Below are 22528 nucleotides of genomic sequence, written 5' to 3'. Positions count from 1 at the left end.
GGGTTTGTTTGTGGAGTTGTTGGCTAACTCCTACACCGCTTTATCAATTTTGATGAAACTTGACACATGAGTAAAACTCATGTCTGGAAACCTCATGACATACTCAGACTGTTGAAAAACAATCGATAATACGGCCCCTGGAAGGGATCCTTATATATAGCCAAGGTAAATAACCTATTCATTTTCCTAAATTATTTGGTAAAAATGAAATTGAGTATGCTTATTTCTTAGTATTTGAACTGTTAAAGTTATTTTCGCAATTTATCCTTAAACAAGTAAATAATATTTTCCTAAACAATAGATTCACTAATTTCAGTTAGTGACTTATTCACGAATATACCAACATTGGTGCCCCTGAGGGTAATATTCTCTGGGAATGCACAAAAGCCCTTTTCAGAGTTATTTACTTTGAATTGTTATCTCATATCTGATTAGCCTGTTATTACATAACATACTTCATGATTTTACTATACATACCTTATTAGTATTTCCTCCTGTGTTCTATATGATCTGGGTACACATTAGAACCGTTTTCAGGGCTACTTTATTTGAATTCTTACTATCGGGTAACTAATTTCATGTTTTTACATAACTAACTTCACAATTTGGCTATTCATAACTTATTGGGAATTCCTAAAAACAAGATCCTGCATGGAGCACCCTGCCTCTGCCTTGGGCATGGACCTACCTACTAAAATCTTTTTTACACTAAGTGTGCAGCTAAGGGATAATCTCAGAGTATATCTATTAAATATTTTGTTGAATCTATTTGTACGGGGAAAGTGTCTATCAACTAAACTAAGGAAGAGAGGGGTTAACAGCCACACACTAGATAGGCTCAGAAAGGACCTCACAAGCACCACGAACTCCCTTGGACTGTAGGTCACTATAGAGACTAATCTGAAAATGGTAGATTTTCTTGACGTGACTCTGGACCTGGAATCTGGTGCCTATAGGCCCTTTAGGAAACCAAACAAGAAGTTGTCTTACATTAACACAGATTCCTGCCATCCGGCCATAGTGTTCAGAAATGTGGCGATTAACTTTACTTGTTATATATATATATATAAGTATGTATATTAAATAAAGATGTATTATTACCATTATTAATGGTATCAATAAGGTAATAATAAAGTGGCCAACAAGTTCACACTGTTACACGCACAATATAATGAAATTTAGAATCAGAAGGGTGGACACTCTACAAAACAGATTTTATGGTGGTTTTGGAGCCTTGGCTCTGATTTTAGCAAGTGGTATTATATCCCTACTGATTATATATATATCGGATCTTTTCAGTTTGGTTGAACCTACGGAAATTTTAAAATTTGGTGTATTGATGTAATTTTTCATGCTGAATCTCAGGGACTAATTCACTTTCACCAGAAAAAATTTTTTTTTTTAAGTTATAGAGGTTTAAAGTTTGATCATTTTTACTCAGTCAAAAAACAGGATTTGCAAGCTTCCATTTTGAGCATGAGAAGACCTGTCAAGCCAAGTGCACCCATGCTGGTGGCACATAAAGAACATCTTTTGAATGTTGGGCCTCACGGAGGCAAAGTGGCTGAGTTCCTTTTGAGTGTTGGGCCTCATAGAGGCAAGGTGACTGTGTTCTTTTTGAGCGTTGGGCCTCACAGAGGCAATGACCAAGGCCTTTAGCATTATGTCATGCTTGAGAAGAAGACCCATCAAGCCGAGCAAAATCACAGTCATGGCAGATACCGGTTTCATGCAAATTGGCACCCATGCCAGTGGCACGTAAATGCAGCCTGGTGTCATGCCAGTGGCATGTAAATGCAGCCTGGTGTCATGCCAGTGGCATGTAAAAGCACCTATGACACTCTTAGAGTGGTTGGCGTTAGAAAGGGCATCCGGCTATAGAAAACCATGCCAAATCAGACTGGAGTCTGGTGCAGCCTTCCGGTGTGCCAGCCCAATCAAACAGTCCAACTTATGCCCGCATGGACAATGGACATTAGATGATGATGATGATGATGATGACACACACACACACACACACACACACACACACACACTGATGAAAATGTAAACATCAACAAGATAAACTGGTGATTCTGAAGTTTATTCTGTCAGTTAACACTCAGAAACATAAATATATTGAATCAAGAACAGTTCATAGTGGCACCTGTTACTAACAAAACAATTGTTTATAAGATATAATATAAATTAAGAAAGAAAAGAAGTGGTGATGTTGTACAAAATGTCTTGTGTGTGTGTACACATGCGCACAACAACAACAACAAGGGATAAAATTATTTCTTTATCACAAAGGATAATTAATCAGCCTGTAGACATTACTCCTATTACACTTATTTATTTTACTGAGGTTGGAAGAATGAAAGACAAAGCTGACTACCATGAACATTGAAACATCAAATTGATTAATATTAAAGCCTCATGTACACTGTACATCTTTATTATCTCTGCTCTCTTAATTGGTGATGTTACATTGATATAAACAGTGATCAATAACCTGAGAGATAAATTAAATATTTGTTAAGCTGAGTAATTAGTAATTACAAGATACTGAGTGGTATTTATGTTAACGGGTGATGAGACCAGTGTCGAATAGGTAAAGTTTTTGTTTGGAGATTAGTGAAATATAATTGCTAAACTGGATATTGAACCTTGATTGCAACTAAACTTTAACTACGTGATTGTTTTGGAATAACTGACATCATTGTTTGAACATTTAGAGCTTTTGTTTAATTACTGATTAAACCTAGCCAAAGGTGAATAAGGAGAGAAAACTTAGAATGACAGTTCTAGTCATCATATAGATATCAAAATACCAGTTATTACTGACATTAACTGGTTTCAGTTAGCTGCAACTACCTGACATTCTCTCCAACTCTCCAGTCTTATTTCATCCTTATTACCCTCGTTCTTTTGCCCATTTTGAGGTATGCATATATGTATTATGTATACGTATGTGTGTATACACACACACACGGAGATAGCCCTGCTTGATATTTAGAAAAGGTGTCAGGAGAAACTCCATATGGTGTATTCAGTACAAGCTATGGTCACATAAGAGATGCAGTGCTATCACTCGAAAACTAGCAGAGAAAATAGTCTTTACATGTGGCAGATGTGCAGGTACATTAAACACTAGGAATGTACAAAAACTAGACTCTCTCAAATGTCAGTGGGGATCCTTAGGAGTAGTAAACAGTTTTTGTTACTTAGGTAACCAAGTTAGTAGTGGAGGAGGTTGTTACAAAAGCATAGCTACTAGAATGAAAATAGGCTGGGCAAAGTTCAGAGAGCTCATACCTATGTTAATAACGAAGGGCCTCTTCCTCAGAGTGAAAGGCAGATTGTATGATGCCTGTGAATGACTGGCTATGCTACATGGCAGTGAGACATGGGCTGTGACCACTGAGGATACCATGGGTCATATTGAGAAGACCTGTTGAATCAAGTAAAGCCAAAATCATAGCTGTGGCCAGTGCCCCAACTGACTCTCATGCTGGTGGCACATAAAAAGCACTATCCAAACATGATCGATGCCAGGGCCGCCTGACTGACACCTGTGCCAGTGGCACATAAAAAGCACCATCCAAACATGGCGAATGCCAATGCCCCCTGACTGGTTCCTGTGCTGGTGGCATGTAAAAAGCACTATCTGAATGTGATCAATGCCAGCTCCACCTGACTGACTCTTGTGCCAGTGGCGTGTAAAAAGCACCCACTACACTCTCGGAATGGTTAACGTTAGGAAGGGCATCCAGCTGTAGAAACATTGCCAGATCAGATTGGAGCCTGGCGCAGCCACTGGCTCTCCAGACCTCAGTCAAACCAACCAGCCCATGCCACCATGGACAACAAACGTGAAACAATGATGATGATGATATATTGGGTCATCCCATAAATAATATGGTGTTTTTATACTTCTTTTATTCTTAAATATTTTAGATAAACCAAGTTCTTTTTAATCTAAAATATACACTCCTTCATTTTCTACACTGCCCTTCTATCTATCTGGTAGATTTGCAAGGCTCCTCTTCCAAAATTCACTTGTCCGTGATGGAAAAACTCCTCCAGTACTGTTTTGACGTCGTCTACAGAATTCATATTTTTTTCTGTCCAAATGATTTTGAACACTGCGGAATAAATGATAATCAGATGGGGCAATGTCTGGCGAATATGTCTAGCCTTTGGAATGTTATCCTCACTGTATGTGGTATTATCCTGATGGATAAACATCTTTTGTCCTGAAACCAAAGATGGTCACTTTTCTTCTAGCCCTGACTTAAGCTGCTCAAGCTGCTTGCAATAGATCTCCTTTGCTATCATTTGGTTTGCTTTTAAAAGTTCAAAGTCGACTAAGCCTTTTATTTCCCACCAAAGAGATAACAACACATGGGTGAAAACTTTTAGCCTGGAATGCCAGCGTTTCTTCTTTCCCTACCCACAGTCTTTGGTGCTTGACATTTTTATAGAGAACCCATTTTTCATCACCAGTTACTATTTGGTTAAACAAAGGTTCATTTGTGAGGCATGACAGCAAAGAAGAGCATACATTCACTCACTGTGTGTGATTAGACTCGGAAAGTTTGTGAGGAACCCACTGACCCAATTTTCTGACTTTTCTGATGGCATGCAGGTGTTGATGAATGGTTGAATGACCAAATCCACACTTCTCTGCTAGTTCCTCAACAGTTATGATGGGATTTTGTTCCACCAGGGTTTGCAGGACATATTTATTGAGCTCTACAGATCTTCCATATTTATTGAGCTCTACAAATCTTACAGATCTTCTAGGCCATAGTTTTTGGCTCGGAATTTCTGGAACTACCATTGATATTGGCTTACACTTATTGTCCAATCTCCATATACTGCATCAATATTCTTCACATTTTATGTTGTGGTGTTGCCTTTATTGAACTCCTAAAGCAAAATATGCCGAATATGCTCCTTTGTCACTTCCATTATAGCTTTGGAAAAATAACTGTTTAAATCGAACTGCACTCTTCAAAACTTCCACTCAGAATAAGCAAAAGGTAAAATTACTACCTGCTTTTATTGCAAGTTGATGCAGATAGTTTATCCTGTCCCCATCCGACTTTTACTTCGTGCAATTGATAAAAAACGCATTATTTATAGGATGACCCAATACACACACACATACACACACAAACATATGTATGTATATACATACATAAACAGACTTATTACTCATAAATATACTCTTTTACTCTTTTACTTGCTTCAGTCATTTGACTGCAGCCATGCTGGAGCACCGCCTTTTAGTCGAGCAAATCAACCCCAGGACTTATTCTTTGTAAGCCTAGTACTTATTCTATTGGTTTCTTTTGCCAAACCACTAAGTAACGGGGATGTAAATACACCACAATCGGTTGTCAAGCGATGTTGGGGGACGTAAACACAGATACACAAACACACACATATATATACATATACATATATACGATGGGCTTCTTTCAGTTTCCGTCTACCAAATCCACTCACAAGGCTTTGGTCAGCCCAAGGCTATAGTCGAAGACACCTGCCCAAGGTGCCACGCAGTGGGACTGAACCCGGAACCATGTGGTTGGTAAGCAAGCTACTTACCACACAGCCACTCCTGCACTTATAACAAGCTTCTTTCAGGTTCTGTCTACCAAATCTACTCACAAGGTTTTGGTCAGCCCTGGACTATAGAAGACACTTGTCCAAGGTGCATATAAATGCCTGAATGTATGTGTGTGTTTGTGTGTGTGTGTGTGAGAGTGTGTGTGTGTGTGTGTGTGTGTGTGTGTGTGTGTGTGTATGCATGTATATATGTATGAGTGTATATAAACACCAGCATGTGTGCACAAGTGCATGTTTGTTTATATCTCTCAGAAAGTTGAAACTGGTGTTCTCATCAACCTCATGTCCACAATTACCACTTTTTTAAAGATGTGTGAAATAAGTCCACCTTCACTTAGAAAAAGAAATGAGCGTTAATATGAGGAAGGACAAGTGCATGACTGACATGAAAGAAAGAATGAGTATATGAATGTTGGTAGACAGCCTACCTAACTACAGCCAGGCGATGCAACCCCACATCATCAATATGAGGGAAACAAGGATACGGGAGAATGAGGAGAGAGAGAAGATCCTAAATGCTCATATGATGATGTGGTTAAACATCCAAGGGCAAAGAAGTCCATGGCCAACAACTTCCAGGTCACTAATAACAACATCCCATCACTGTATGGACTGCACAAGGACCATAAGATGACCACTGACGTGACTGGTCTGTGGAGCCAATGTTGCCAACAACTACTGGATCTACTACTTCCACTCTATGATTATACACCCTCTGATAAGAATGTCTCCAGATGTATGTCTCAGCACAGAGGACCTCCTCAGCAGAATCAATGAGTGCAACCATGCATATGACCTGACAGAATGCATAATAGGCAGTATGGATGTAGTGTCCCTATACCCATCCACTGATGTTGATTTTGGTGAGAAAAAATGTGTGGAGGTGATCAGCAAGAGCGATATGGAGTTTCATGGTATTGACACAGAAGAACTTGGCCTCCTCTTGAGACTGACCTGCGACAACGATTACTTAGATAAACATGGCCTTAGTTGTTTCTGCCCCACTAGATTGATAACAGGTAGACCCCCTACCATAACTTCTATGACCAAGAAGACCCCTAAAGAGAGATGGAATTGATGGACCAGAGTTATATGGACCCCCGAAAACAATGATCAAGTTAAAAAGATGGTCGCACATGAGGTGGGTGCGAGTACCAAGACCACACACAAGGATCATATGTTTAAGTTTAATAATAAGATATATGCCCATGAGGAAGGTGCAGACATCGGTTCAGTATCACTGGCTATGTGTCTAACATATTTATGGTATGGTGGGATAGGAGACTTAAAGAGAAATTAGCAGAGAATTCCATAAACCTAACCATGTACACCCGCTATGTGGATGACATCAACATAGTAGCCAAAGCACCCCTACAAGACAACATTGATGATCCAGAAGCTAACACTATGGAGAACATCCAACTAATAGCGAACTCCATCCACCAGAATATTGAAATAAGGATAGACTACCCTAGTAAGCACCTTAACTATAGGTTACCCATTTAAGATACAGAGCTTTGGCTAGAAATGAAGAACGGTAAGGTCCAGATCCTTCACTCTCAATATGCCAAACCTATGGCCTCTAAGTACCTTGTTCACAAGAATGCAGCTATTGCAGACAATGCCAAGTTCAACATTCTTATAGATGGCTTGGTGAGAGTGATGAAGAATGTTTTTCACATGTGTGACCCTATGGAATTGGGAAGACATACAACACTTCATCCACCGCATGCAGTTCTCTGGCCACAATCAAAAGGACAGGATTAGAGTGTACAAAGTAATGAGAACTAAGTACAAAGCCATCATAAAGTGTGATGCTAAGAGGATCTGCCCGCTGTACAGGAGTAAATCCTAGAACATCACAGAAAGGACCAAAATAGATAAGACCAACTCTTGGTATGACAGCAAGAGCACACATGAAGACGAAAAGTGTCACTGAAGAGGTTACAGATGTGTGATGAAAGATTTCTGGACAATGGACATGAATTAAAATAAAAACAGTAATAAACGAGTGAAGAACAAATATATAGAGTGTGTTGTTTATTTGGTTAAAAAAAAAAAAAATAACCATCCCGAAATACAACAATATACAGGGGTTGGACAAAATAATGGAAACACCTAGCATCATAGCATCATAGTTGATGCTACCCCTGGCAGCAAACTAACATACCCTTTTAGGAAAACATTAAGTAAGGCTAATCTACAGATTAAAGTAGTAGAAAGGCCTGGTGCTCCTACAAAATCCCTGATCTGTAGAACCTACACCTTTGATAAGTCCCCATGTATGGAGAACAATTGTGTTGAATGTAGGATGAACTCACGGGTTAACTGTAAAGTTAGGAACATAGTGTATAGCTTACGATGTACTGAGGGATGGTGCAGAAATATGACAACTACCTACATTGCAGAGACTGCATGCAGCATAGGAGAGCGTATAGGTGTAATACTGGCGAGAGCACAAAGAAGAGAAAGGCTCATCAGTGCTCTACCAACATGCTCAGGCAGAACATGGAGGATCAATTAATAGCATAGAGGTTAAAGTGTTATCAATGCATAGAACTAACACGACACTAAGACAGCTCACAGAGGCTACACACATAGCAGTAGACAGAAAACACGAATGGAACAATAACACCCACCACCACACCACACCACACCACACCACATGACTAAAGACAGAAGAGAGGAGAAGTGAGAGGTAAAGAAGATGATAAATAAAACATAGATACAAACAGGGTAATACACACGCAATAGACATATATGCACTTACTTGTGATACATATAAGAAACAGAGGTAGATAAATATATAAAAATAAATAAATATATTTGTCACATTCCTGTGACAAATATAAGAAATAGAGATAGATAATAGATAAATAAATAAATCTATATAAAGGGTATAAATACAAGCAACATAAGAAGCAAACTCATATACACACACAAACACACACAAGATAACTTCACAGATGGCTGCAATAATATCAACAACACAACTAACAATGATAACAGCAGCGGTGGTGACAACGGTGGCAATAACAACAACAACAACTACCACAATGGCAATACCATGGACGAACACACTAACACAGAGAGATACAGGAACTGTACCAAATTTTCGGGTCTTAGGACAGCAGCAGCACAATGGGGTGAGAGGAAGGCCATACTGCTGCTAAGAACAATGACACACACACACAAATATGGATGAAAATGCATGTGCACATAAGGATATACATCATAGAAGTGCAAAATGGAGTAAGGGGAGCAAGAGCACACACGAAGATGAAAAGTGTCACTGAAGAGGTTACAGATGTGTGATGAAAGATTTCTGGACAATGGACATGAGTTAAAATAAGAACAATAATAAACGAGTGAAGAACGAATATATAGAGTGTGTGTTTATTTGGCTAAAAAAAAAAAAATACCATCCCGAAATACAATATACAGGTGTTGGACAAAATAATGGAAACACCTAGCATCATAGCATCATAATTTTGAAATATCTATAAAACTGTCAAAAACATGTTTATCTTTATGTTTTTTGATTTAATATTAGTGTTGCTTAATGTTTTGCTAAAACTGCTGTTTCTTTTCAGATATTATCAGAAAAAAGTAATTAAAATTCATTAAAATGACAGATCTATTAGACTTTCAAAGAGGTCAAATTGTTGGTATGGCAGGCGCTAGCGTAACGAAAACAGCCAAAATGTTTGATGTATCAAGAAGTACGGTCTCGAAAGTAATGACAGCCTTTGAGAAAGAGGGAAAAACCTCCTCGTCAAAACAAAACTCTGGAAGAAAACCAAAACTTTCAGATAAGAACCGTCGGACTCTTGTACAAATTGATAGAAAGGATCACAACAGTACAGCTCCCAAAATTACTGCAGAACTTAATGACCACCTCGAGAACCCAGTTTCCACAAAAAGCTGTTTTCTGGGAGCTGCACAAAGCCGGATTTCTTAGGAGTGTTGCAATCAGAAAACCACTACTTTCAAAAACAAATGTTGCAAAGCATTTAATGTGGAGTAGAAACCTACAGAATTGGTCCCTAGAGCAGTGGAAGAATGTTATTTTCTTGGACGAGTCATCCTTTACCTTATTTCTGACCACCGGCCAAGTATACGTGTGGAGACAGCCAAAAGAGTGTAGGCTTCAACCATAAAACACTTTCTCACATTCCCAAACATTAAACATTAAACTAAAACATACATATTTACCTTGCAGTGCTGGGTGTTTTGTATTGGCCCACCAGTATGATTGCTCTCACATGATACCAGCACAAGTGCTTTTTATATGGCACTGGCACAGGGTTCATGCAACACAATCTTCATCAACAGGGAGGATGGCATTCTACTGTGAGGACAGGTTTTCGTAAATGGAGAAAGGGTCACACACAGACACACAGACACACAGACATGATGGGCTTCTTTCAGTTTCCAGCTACCAAATCCACTCACAATGTGCCACGCAGGGGTACTAAACCCAGAATCATGTGGTTGGGAAACAAGTTTCTGTCCTCATAGCCACTCCTGCACTGACATATACATATATACACACACACACATGTATATATATTTATATATATTTATATATATATATATATATATATATGTTTAAATATATTTTTTTACACCAAAAATTTGGTCAATTTCATTATTATTAATATTATTATTATTATTATTATTATTATTATTATTATTATTATTATTATAATAAAGTATTTTCAATGGATCAGTTTTGAGCTCTCTTTATCGTCGAGATATATATATATATATATATATATATATATATATATAAATAAGAAAAAGAATATCACTTCTTATACATAAATGATAATATACCCATTTGCATCGATGAGAAGCTAACATCTTTTCAGTATTTCACTAAAGCTTCTTACCACACAGCCATACTTGTGCCTATATATATATAGAAATGTTACATGAAAGATAATAGTTTGAAATGAAAAGTTTAATATTTAATTTCATATTCTTTTATTCTTTTATTTGTTTCAGTCATTTGACTGTGGCCATGCTGGAGCACCGCCTTTAGTTGAACAAATTGACCCCAGGACTTATTCTTTGTGAGCCTAGTACTTATTCAATCAGTCTGTTTTGCTGAACTGCTAAGTTACGAGGAAGTAAACACACCAACATCAGTTGTCAAGCAATAGTGGAGGGACAAACACAGACACACAAATACATATAGATACATATATATATATATATATATATATATATATATATATACGACGGGCTTCTTTCAGTTTCCACCTACTAAATCCATTTACAAAGCTTTGGTCAGCCCAAGGCTATAGTAGAAAATACTTGCCCAAGGTGCAGTAGGACTGAACCTGGAACCATGTGGTTGGTAGGCAAGCTACTTACCACACAGCCACTCCTGTGCCTGAGTATATAAGTGATAAATATAATTTGATAAAAATTTGCAGTTTATTTTGATTAGAATGCCAGCATCAACAGTGCAAAACCTTTTACTGCAGTTTTCCTGCATTTAGTATCTCTGACTGCTACTCACTCTCACTCTATCTGTTGTTTTAGTTTCCCTGTATCAGTGTGACCACATTGCATTTTATTATATCTAAGATATTTATGGTGTTGAAACTATAATGATATCTGTTCAGTAGCTGAAGATGGAATGTATATGTTTTCATGTGCTTGCTCTTAGGGGTTTTTTTTTTTTTCTTTTTTGTGTATGTGTCATTGTCAGTGAACCTTTTGTGTCATGGTTCTAAATAGTCCTTCATTGAAATTCTAGTTCTAGTAAGGTTAAATTTGTTTAAAGAGTTCTTAATTTTTTAGTTTATGGTAATTTTGTTGTATATATTATTCCATACATCGATATTGTGTAATGGCTCTTCATTAGGAATCTAATTCTGGTTTAAGGGTTATACTTGTTTAGGGGTTTCTAATTTATGGAGGCTTTGTTGCATATCTATTTATCTATCTATGTATTTATCTATTTACACACACACACACACACACACACACACACTACCTGACAAAGTAAGATATGAAAGCAAAGTTACCATTTTCTCGTTGTTTAATGTCAGCTGCTTTTTTCTCTTCAGCTATTTTCTTTGCAAGATTTATTTCAGCTACTTTCTGATAGACGTCTTTAATTTCATTTGCAGTAATCCCTGGGCTTTTGCTAGAGATTCTTGATGTGTACTTTGGGTTACATATTAGACTGAAATCATCTTCAGAATACTGGAATGCAGGGGGAAATAGTTCTTGAACCCAATGTTTTTGTGAAGACTCCATAATGTTGCAATGGATACACTTTTACACACTCAAACCTGTAAAATCAAAAAACATTAATGTTTTTCAAACAATTCTGGTATTTTTTTTAACAGCATGGTAATTAGAAAGATATAAAGATTTAGTGATGCTTACTTAATCATTTCTCACAGATATCTTTTCGCAAAGTTTCCTATGTGTTGCTGTGAAAATGGAAGACATGTGACCACATCTAATCAGGCAATATTGCTTATTGAAGAGTCTAACCTTCACTAGTTTAGCAGTGTCTATATATAAAATACTTTACTCTCAATAAGGTACAAACAAGCAATGGTGAAATCTATGTTTCAGCTGATAAAGCTTAACTTGTCAGAAACATTTGGAGATTGTCTCTGTTGCTTGCTCAGTCAGAAAACAGTATTATTTAATCTTAATATTTTTGCCTAATCACCACATTTAACTTCATTGTGGCTGTTTCAGAATGTTGACAACATTGAAAATAATCAAAGTTATCTCTGTGTTGCTTTATTCCCAATACTTCAGTTTACTTAACTGTAAACAAAATGGTAGAACTCACTGTTGAATGTGTCAGGAATACTTGTCTTAGATCTTCAACATGACAATCAAATTTCTAAACAGTCTTTCAATGACACAATACAAGAATGGGCTGAAAAGTTCATAGACAGACTATGAAGGAGTGACACCAGAGCTGTGAAATCTCGCATGCATTAATTTCAACCCTTCTTATTAATAACTATACTGTTTTTTTTCCAGCTAAACTGACAACTGACTGTTCAAATAAGACTTCAAAAGTAACTGGTGACTTCTCTTGAAAATCAACAAAATTTGGCATTATGGTGTTATCAAGTACCTGCAGCAAAAGGTTTAGGCTCCAAGGACATTCATGTTGACATGGTTGTTACATTAGGTTGTTACATTTATCAACAGTGCAAAAGCGGGCAGCTGAATTTAGGAGGGGAAGGGACGCTCTTAAAGATGACCCAAATTCTGGATGTCCTGCAACTGCCACCACTGAGGAAAACATTGATCATGTTCACTACATGATGATGGATGACAGGTGATTTACTTGACATGATGAAGGTTTCTGCTTGGTGGGTGCCACATCTGAGACCTGATCAAAAGTACACCAGGCTGATCATAAGGAAAAATCTGACATTCTTTCAGGCAGATCAAGCTGGTTCCCTTTCATCTACAAGGTAGGTGATGGCCTCAGTTTTTTAGGTTGCAAAAGGCATTGTGCTTATTGGCTATCTTCAAAAGGGTCACAAAATCAATGCCAACTTGCTGAGGTAGTTATGAAAGGCTATGAAGACAAAGCACCCAGGAAAACTGATGAAAAGGGTCTTGTTTTATCAGGATAATGCTCCAGCACAGAAGTCCCTAGTTTCAATGGCTGCTGTGTATGACTGTGGCTTTGAATTGGTTGATCATCCACCCTATTCTTCTCATTTGGTCCCATCTGACCATCATCTGTTCCCCAACATGAAAAAACACTGGGCTGAGAATCAGTAATGCAGTAATGATGATGTCATATCTTCTGTTGATGACTTTTATGACTAACAGGATAAAAAGAACTTCTTCACCAATAGTATCGAAGCACTGCAACACCAATGGAAAGAGTGTGTGAGTTACAAGGGAAAATGCATTAAGAAATAAACCTCATATGGTCACGTTCCATGTGGGTATCTTGGTAAGCTTATGAGCTTTTCAGTTGACCCACATAAGCTATGGCACTCACTCACACACACCCACACCTAAATTCAGTGATAGAAGGTCCATAATCCTTGTAGGCTCCCTTTTCGTTAAAATCAAATTTTGTAAATGAAGTAACCAATTTGCTTCAATCATAATCAGGAAGAGAGTCTGAAACCATTTTTAAAATCATTCATTTTAAGATTTTTTTTTTTTTGTTCTTTTGGTTTGAATTTTCAAATTAATAAAATTTTGATGACAAGTCAAAAGAGGAGACATCAATATAACATATTGATTTCAAATTTTGGCACAATGCCAGCAATTTCAGGGGTGGTGGTAAATTGATTATATTGACTCCAGTGCTCAGTTGGCATTTATTTTATCAATCCCAAAAGGATGAAAGGCAAAGTCAACCTCAACAGAACATAAAGACAGATGAATGATTGTAATTACATATTAAAAATTTTAATTCAACTCAATAAAGTTTCAGTATATTACAGAACTTTGATTTTAATTTAAATTTCAAAATATGATCCTTTCTATTTTAGATTTTGGACTTAGTAAACATTTCTGTTTCTTCAAATCAAAAATTTCCAACATTTTTAGCATAAATTTACATCAAGCATTTTGTAAATCTATTCTTGTCACTGAGAAACTGTTGAAATTATTTGGACTATCACATAACAACTATTCAAACTCTAATTGTACGGTATATTTCACATGAATTGTATAATGAATTATCACTGAATGTACTACTACAACACACGTCTGAATTAGACCAGAAATAGACAAAGAATAATATAGGACAGCCCACACACATCCACACTCTCCCCACAAAGCTTATCTGGTAAAGGAAATAACTCATTCAAAACAGTGTGGGAACAGATGTATTCTCAAATGAAGTACATTTTTATTTCTAGTTGTCTTATTTTGTTCATATAACTGTAATCAAATTTATAGTCTAAATTTCTAAGTTTTTATAAATCAGTAATTGTAAAGCTGTGAGGTGTCATTGACCCAGACAATACACATGTTACTGGCAATGATGGGGAATTCAACCAAACTATTGAACGAAATTTCTTCTAGAAAAGGCAACCTTGGAGTTGATCTCTCACTAAGGTGGAATCAATAACTTTTCAAACCAGCATGGAAAGAAAGAACTTTACAACCTGACTGGAGTTCTCTATCAATGCCAGACCACATGTCGCAAAAATGACATTGACGAAACTACAGGAGTTGGAGTTGGAAGTTCTCCATCATCCACCATAATCACCTGATCTTGCCTCCATTGACTACCACTTCTTCTAGAATTTGGATAACTTTTTGATAAGAAAAAATTTAATTCTGACAATGCTGTAAAACAGGCCTTCCAAAACTTTATTGACTCTAGATTGCCGAGCTTTTACAGTTCTGGGCTGGACAAGCTACCACTGAAATGGCAAAAGTGTATTGACAATATGGGTGCATACTTTGATTAATAAAACTATTCCTTGTATTTATAAAACATTAGCAAACGTTTTTTCTTTTCTACAAATTTCATACTTGACAACCTGATAGATAGATAGATAGAGAGAGAGGGGGAGAGGGGGGAGGGGGGTGATTGTATGTGTGCTAGTTTTTTGTAGAGTTGTGTCAAAGAACTGATCAAAGGTGGCTGTAGTAATACACCAAAGTTATTACATACAATACAGTCAACCAATGTAAGACAAGAGAATATACAAACTATGGAAACCAGAAGTGTATATGAAATATACAAAGAAACCAGAATGAAAGAAATTGGTATGTAATCAGGAAACAAAAATAGAAAATATATACATGCCAACCGATTACAACATTTTTGTTGTTCCCTTAAAACATCTGTTCTAAGACAAAGTTTACATCATAAACAATATATAAACATGGCTTAAATATGCTAAAATATTGCAAAACACCAATAATTTTTTTTTGTTTTTTTGACATATGTTACACCTTGTTGTTGTTGGTGTTTATTAATATTGCTCAAACAGCAGTTTGCTAAAAAGCAGAAGTGACATGTGGGACAAAATTGATAAAATCCAGGCTGTTGTTGTTTAGTGCTGATTCATTCCTGGCTAAGCAGATATGATCATAAACATTCAAACAATGACCATCCCTAAGGTCTAGTTACATAGAGGGAGGTAATTTCAGTTTGCTACAGTATTTAATCAAAAATCATCAGTCAGCATGAACTACTGATATCTTAATTTATTTTAAAATATTTCTGATTTTTGTGGTTATTGTCACTGTCTAGAATTTTGTTCCAGTTGTTTTCAAATTTGGTATATGGATTAAGTTTTGTATATTAATTATGAAAATGAAATTCATTTTCCCCATAGATTCATAATTAAAAAGGTATTAACCTTTAAAGTTTGCAAAATTTGGGTATTTTAGCCAATCAAAAGTGAATATTTTACACATCACCATGAATTCCATAGCTGATTGTGAAGAACTCTGTTTCCATAGTAACCAAAGATGCTGCGAATGTGCACAAGGAGTGTAGCCACCATGTGTTCTATAACTCTTTGCTTACATAACTGTAGGAATTCAATTCTAGAACCTTTTTCACTCTTTACTGTAGCTAGTTTAATGTTTTGACATGCCAGTGACACCAGCCTTTCTCGCTACTGTGACAGTTGATAGAAGAGGCAGTGAATACACTGTTTTCTGATTGGCAGAAAATTCTGAAAAACATCAAACTTTGAACACCTGTAACATTTTCGCAAAATTTTTATGGAATAAATGAATAACAAATTCAGATTCAGTGTCAAAAATTACATCTATATGACACATTAAAATTTTTTTTAAAAGATTCTGACATGCAGTGACAAAAACCACAAAGATCCAAAACATTTCAATTAAGGCCTATAATAGCAGGTCCTGCATGAAAAACCCATCACCTCAGTAACTTTTTAGATACCCTCTAAAAACTATTCCTGAAGCATATCAAAAGCTACATAAGGGATGGCCTACATATGCTCAATTACCTCCCTAAAACAATAAACAAAAACACCCTATTAGTATTCTTTGACATAGTCAATCTCTATTCTAATATCTCTCACAGCCTTGAAATAGAGGCAATTTAATTCTGGCTAGAGAATTACTCCCACATCGCATCAAAGAAGAATTTGTAATAGAAGGGCTAAAATTCATCTTGGAGAATAACTACTTTTTCTTCAAAGACAACTTCTATCAACAAAAATCAGGGACTGTGATGGGTACGAGAATGGCCCCCTCCTTTGCTAACCTAGTCATTGGATATCTAGAAATCAGTCTTTATTGTAAGGTACTAGAAAAATATGGCAACCCATTCTCCCTCTACATAGAAAATAACTGGAATAGGCATATGGATGACTGTTTCATTCTTTAGCATGAAAGTATAGAGCGACTTAAGGAATTTCAAGTACTTATAAATGGACTTGACATAAACATTCAATTTACAATGGAATATAGCCATCAACAACTTCCATTCCTCGACATCCTCATTAAGAAATCCAACAACAAAACAGAAATAGATATATACTATAAGCTCACAGACTCCAAGTAGTATCTACTGTTCAACTCATGCCACCCCAGACACACTAGAATGAATATCCCTTTCAACCTAGCAAAAGGGATTTGTACTATAGTTTCTAATACAAGCACCAGGGACACACGACTACATGAACTAAAGGATACACTCATTACCATGAACTACCCACCATTACTAATTGATATAGGCTTTCAACGTGCCCTACAACTCAACATCAATGAACTCAGACATCCCAAACTAAAGAAGGATTTACAACCAAAAGCCCTACCATACATCTCCACACACAAACCCCTTAACAATGAAGCCTTCGACACCATCCTCCAGAACATTCCTCTACTAAAAAGAGACCACAGAATGAATTAAATCCTCCAAATTCACACCATCAGAAAGAGCAAAAACAACCCAAATCTATGAAAAGTCTCCTAACAGAGAAGCCCAAGTACACTTGACAATAACACTGAAGCCGTCAGTAAAAAAATGTGAAAGACCTAACTGTGGTATATGCGTCAACCTGATTGAGGGGTCGGAGTTCTCTTTCAAACAGGGTCAATGTTTTACAGTGAAAAACAACTTTACATGTGCTTTGGAGAACCTAATATATGTAGTAACTTGCTCTGGATGTCAAGAGCAATACATAGGCCAAACCAAAAACAGTCAAAGGATGGCTCTACATAGATCTCAGACCAAAATTCGGGAATACAGAAAAATAGCCTTCAGTGAACGCATCAACATTTGCGCCACTAACAAACAATCCAACTTCAGAATATTTCCACTCTATAAATTTAGGGACGATGCAACCTGCAGTCAGCGTATTAACAGAGTCATATTTTATCACAAAATATAAACCCCTTTTGAATGAGACTACCACAAATGACACTACTACAAGGGCCTTAGAATAATACCCACACAAATATTAAAAATGATATATTCAGAACAGTCACTACCCATCAAATTATTCAGGACAATTCCAATCACTACTATTAAAACTACAACAGGTCACTTTTAGGTCACTTGACCATTTAAGAGTATTCCACCAACATCCTACTACTGTTATACCACTCTCTCCTTCTTCTTCTTCTTCTTCTTCTTCTCCTCCTTCTCCTCCTCCTCCTCCTCCTTCTTGTTCACTGCCTCAGCTACAACTGCTGTTTAAACAATCAAAACCAAGAACTCGAACTCTTATCAAACATTCTTTTAAGACTGCTACTACCTACTACCTGTTACGAAGACTTTACAAGAGTAAAAAAGAGAGAGAGACAGACAAAAAAGGAAAATGTCCCTTGCATTTGAAAACTATGGAAATATTTAAAAAAAAACATTTTATTTAATTTTTCCACAATTTAATTGTTTTTCATGCTTTACTCGAAGTTGAAAAAGTTGCAAAGACTGAAATCAGTACTAAAATGTTCTTTGTGATAAAATTATTTTAGCATTTTCCACCTTGTCTTATTTTCCTTATACATATCAACTCACGTGTTCCTTTTCAACCTTCTATACACACCCGGCCGAAACTGCAAAGATGATCTGGAACTCAACGGAGGATGGGAAGCTCTGAATGAACCGTCCTTGTTTTTTCCTGTCCTTTTTTGTATCGTCTAACTGTCTGGGTGTTTTGTTGTCGCCTGTTACATTCTTGTTCCATTTTTTGTTTTCTTTACATATATATATATATATTTATACAATGGGCTTCTTTCAGTGTCCGTCTACCAAATCTACTCACAAGGCTTTGGTTGGCCGGAGGCTATAGTAGAAGACACTTCCTCAATGTGCCATGCAGTGAGACTGAACCTGGAACCACGTGGTTGGGAAACAAGCTTCTTGCTACACAGCCACTCTTGCGCCTATATATATAAGAAAAAGAATGTCACTTCTTATACATAAATGAAAAAGATACCTATTTGCATTGATGAGAAGTTAACATCATTTTAGTATTTCGCCAATACACTGGACTAAACTGGGGAACTTGGATGCTAGCATCCCTTTGTCCAATTTTCAATATTTCTTCACGCATTGTTTGCACTTGTTTTCGTACTTTATGTTGTTTACAGTTGGTGACATCCTGTACCCTTATATGCATATATATATATATATATATATATATATATACACACACACACATACATACATACTTATATTATTATTTAATTGAACACCACGCATCCATTTCCAAGTAAGTTTATCTTAACTTTTTTCATGCGACTCTACCCTATACTGTTTTCTCCCACATCCTTCTCTAATTCCCTTTTTCTCTCCTTCACCATTTTCTGTCTCCTCTCTCTCCTCCTCTTTCTCCTTTTCTCTCTCTCGTTGCTCACACATGACCATCGTCCATCTTCCTTTTCCTACGCGATGTTCTAAAGACTGGACATCTTCTATCCCACTCTTCTATCTTTTCTCTTTTCAAAGAAAATATTTCTTCCAGCGTTCACTATTTTCCTCCTCGTTCTGGTCTAACAACCCTCCGTGATTGTTTTCTTTCAGCTTCCTTGTATGTTTCCACTGACGTGCTTTTGTTCCCAACTTTGATCCTCCATAAATTCAAAACTTTATTTTGGAATTTTTGGAAGCAACTGTCTTTGAAGACTCACATTGTCGTTGAATGCTTGAAATGAGGAGTAGATGGACAGCCAACAGTTGATGAAGGGTCGTTCTTTGTATTACTTGTCCTGTTTTCAATTTTTTCTCTCCCTGTTTTCTCTCGCTTGTTTTCGAACTTTATGCTGTTTACAGTTAGTAACATCCTGTACCCATATAGGCATATATTATTTATATTATTATATATATATATGTATGTACATATGCTTATGTGTCTGTGTCTGTCCCCTAATGTGTCTGTGTCTGTCCCAATTGACAACCGACGTTGGTGTGTTTATGTCCCTGTAACTTAGCAGTTCACTCCATTTTTTTGTCTTTGTTGTCGAACACATTCACTTACTTTCTCACAAAATATTTAATGCTCTTAGCTTACATTTTTGGGGCCAGCCAGATTTGAACAGTCTCAAGTATAACTGGCCAAAACTGTAAGGATGATCTGGAAACTTGAAAGAAGGATGCAAATGACCCATCCTTGTTTTTTCCTATCTGTCTTTTCATTGTTTTTCCTGTCCGTCTTTGTATCGTCTATCTGTCCGGATGTTTTATTGCCGTCTGTTGCATTCTTGTTCCATTTTTTTGGATTTATATATTGCTGTGGAGGATACCCCCGAGTGAGAGTAGTGGGTTGTCCCACTACAAATAAATAGTGGACAGACACAAAAGGTGGTGTCAGTTGGCAAGGTACATCATTCGGACCAGTCACACAAACGACAAAGTATGCCATTATAATGCGGGACATATCAGTGTTGAGCAAGATACAACAGTGGTGATGAGGATTCAAAGCTTACATGCAGTGGAAAATATTAAAAATCTTGTTGAAGAAGGATTCGAAATACACAGTGGAAAATATTAAAAAATCCTATTGAAGAAGGCTTCAAACTACACACAGTGGAAAATATTGAAAATCCTCTCGCTTTATAAAAATGGTGACAAGGAATCTAATTTCACACACTCTACAATAGTGGGACACAGAAAAAAATAATATAAGTCCGTTTGAAGGATTTCAGTCAGGTTGCTATGTGTTTGTAGTGCTACTGGTAAGAACGTAGAGCCAATACTACCTGAGGCATTCTGGAGAAAAAAATTTTGTGTGTGGGAGAAAAAGAAATGGAATATGAAAAAAATATATATATATAATAATGTGGTGTTAAGAAGAAGAAAAAAAAAATAATAATACAAGTCTGTTGAAGGATTTCAGTCAGGTCGCTCATATATTTGTAGCATTACTGGGAAGAATGTAGAGCTGGAACTACCTGGAACATTCTGGAGAAGAAGAAAAAGAAATGGAATATGAAAAATAATATATATAATAATGCTGTGTGAAGATAAAAAAAAGGGAATATAATGCAGTGTAAAGAAAAAAATTTTCTTTTAAATCTCAAAAGAAGAGGTGTTGTGGAGGACAAGCACTGAGTGAGAGTAGTGGCCTGTTCCACTAGAAATAAATTGTGGACAGACACAAGTGGTGTCAGTCGGTGAGGTACGCTGTTTGGGCCAGTCACACAGATGATGAAGTACATCGTTATAATGTGGGACATATCAGTGTCAAGCAAGACACAACATATATAAATATAGCAGTGTATGGACACTTTTGCTCATCTTGTAAGTATATATACACACACACACACACACATATATATATATATATATACACACACCACACACACACACATATATATATGCATACACACACACACATGCACACAATTACCTTCATTCAGTTTCCATCTAACAAATCCACCACATCCACTCATAAAGCTCTGGCTGGTCTGGGGCTATAATAAAAGACACATTCTCAATGTACCATACAGTGGGTGGAGCTGAGCCTGAAAGTACACGGGTGGGAAGAAAGCTTCTTAACCACACAGCCAACTCTTAATGACAGCCAACTGTTAACACCACTAAAATCAGCTCCAAGAGTACATTAAGAAGTACTGAACTTTCTGTCTATACGTCTCTGTCTCCCCCTCCCCCCTTTCACTCCTCCTCACATTCTGCCTTATTTCACTTCACATTCTCCTCAGTTCATTGAACTTTCTCCAGTAGAAATGAAGATTACTTGCAGTTGGAATGCATGAAACCCGGTAGCAGCAGCTGTTGCTGCGGCAGTCACTGCATTACATGTTTGCTGGCAGAAAACCAGCTGCATCAGTAATAATAACAGTGCAAGCAACAGCTACAACATCAGCATCATCATTATTACTACACTGACACTATTTTCCCCTCCTTCATACAAGTCTCACTCAAAAGAGTATCAGCACAATGACCCCCATCAAGAGAAATTATCAGCCTATGGGGCGACTGGGAAAGACTGCATGTCTGACTGCACAACAACATTAACAACAATAGCAAAAACAATAACAGCAATAGTAGCAAGGCATCATCCTCATCATTATCATCATCATCAGCAACAGCATCAGCAGTAGTAGTAGTAGTAGCAGCAAGAGGCAGTACCCCACACTTAAATAATGGATCGCCATCAGTTTCAGTGATGGCATTAAGCTGAATTTCTTGTTCATTGAATTAGTATGAAAGTGGCAGAGTATTCCCCAGACATGTGTACTTTTAATGGAGTTGTCAGGTAGAGTCTGTGTAACAGTGTGACAAGGCTGAGTGTAGGACAAAACCCCTTAGGACAGAACATTCAAGGGAAAAAAACCCTAAGGACAAAATTCCACTAGGACAAAAAAAAAAAAGCAATTTTTAAAACATAATTTCAATTCTTATTTATTGATAGTTTATGAACACTTTTCTGAGATGTAAAATATTACAGTAATTATATAACCCCAATCACAAAAATAA

At 36.8% G+C, this 22528-nt stretch overlaps 1 protein-coding gene across 7 annotated transcripts in view; it reads right to left on the bottom strand.

Annotated features, from left to right (window-relative positions):
* The window catches only part of LOC106872432 (uncharacterized), a 123285-nt gene that overhangs the window by 22441 nt on the left and 78316 nt on the right, over nucleotides 1–22528 (bottom strand). For 4 of the 7 annotated variants that reach the window (XM_052970205.2, XM_014919433.3, XM_014919434.3 and 1 more), the window contains 2 exons: nucleotides 20904–20989; nucleotides 11661–11930 (listed from right to left, as the gene is read on the bottom strand). In XM_052970205.2, coding sequence (XP_052826165.1) covers nucleotides 11661–11895 — 235 coding nt within the window. In that variant the 5' untranslated portion in view covers nucleotides 11896–11930; nucleotides 20904–20989. Of the gene's footprint in view, nucleotides 1–11660; nucleotides 11931–12027; nucleotides 12708–12742; nucleotides 18205–20903; nucleotides 20990–21530; nucleotides 21550–22528 lie in introns of those variants that run through there. The other 3 variants (XM_052970206.2, XM_052970207.2, XM_052970208.2) reach the window with 3 other exon arrangements.

Source organism: Octopus bimaculoides, chromosome 8, assembly GCF_046866305.1.
Source record: "Octopus bimaculoides isolate indiv1 chromosome 8, ASM4686630v1, whole genome shotgun sequence".
Classification (NCBI taxonomy): Eukaryota; Metazoa; Mollusca; class Cephalopoda; order Octopoda; family Octopodidae; genus Octopus; species Octopus bimaculoides.
The sequence above is the reverse complement of the archived record's forward strand: the minus strand, read 5'-3'. Positions and strand labels throughout refer to the sequence as shown.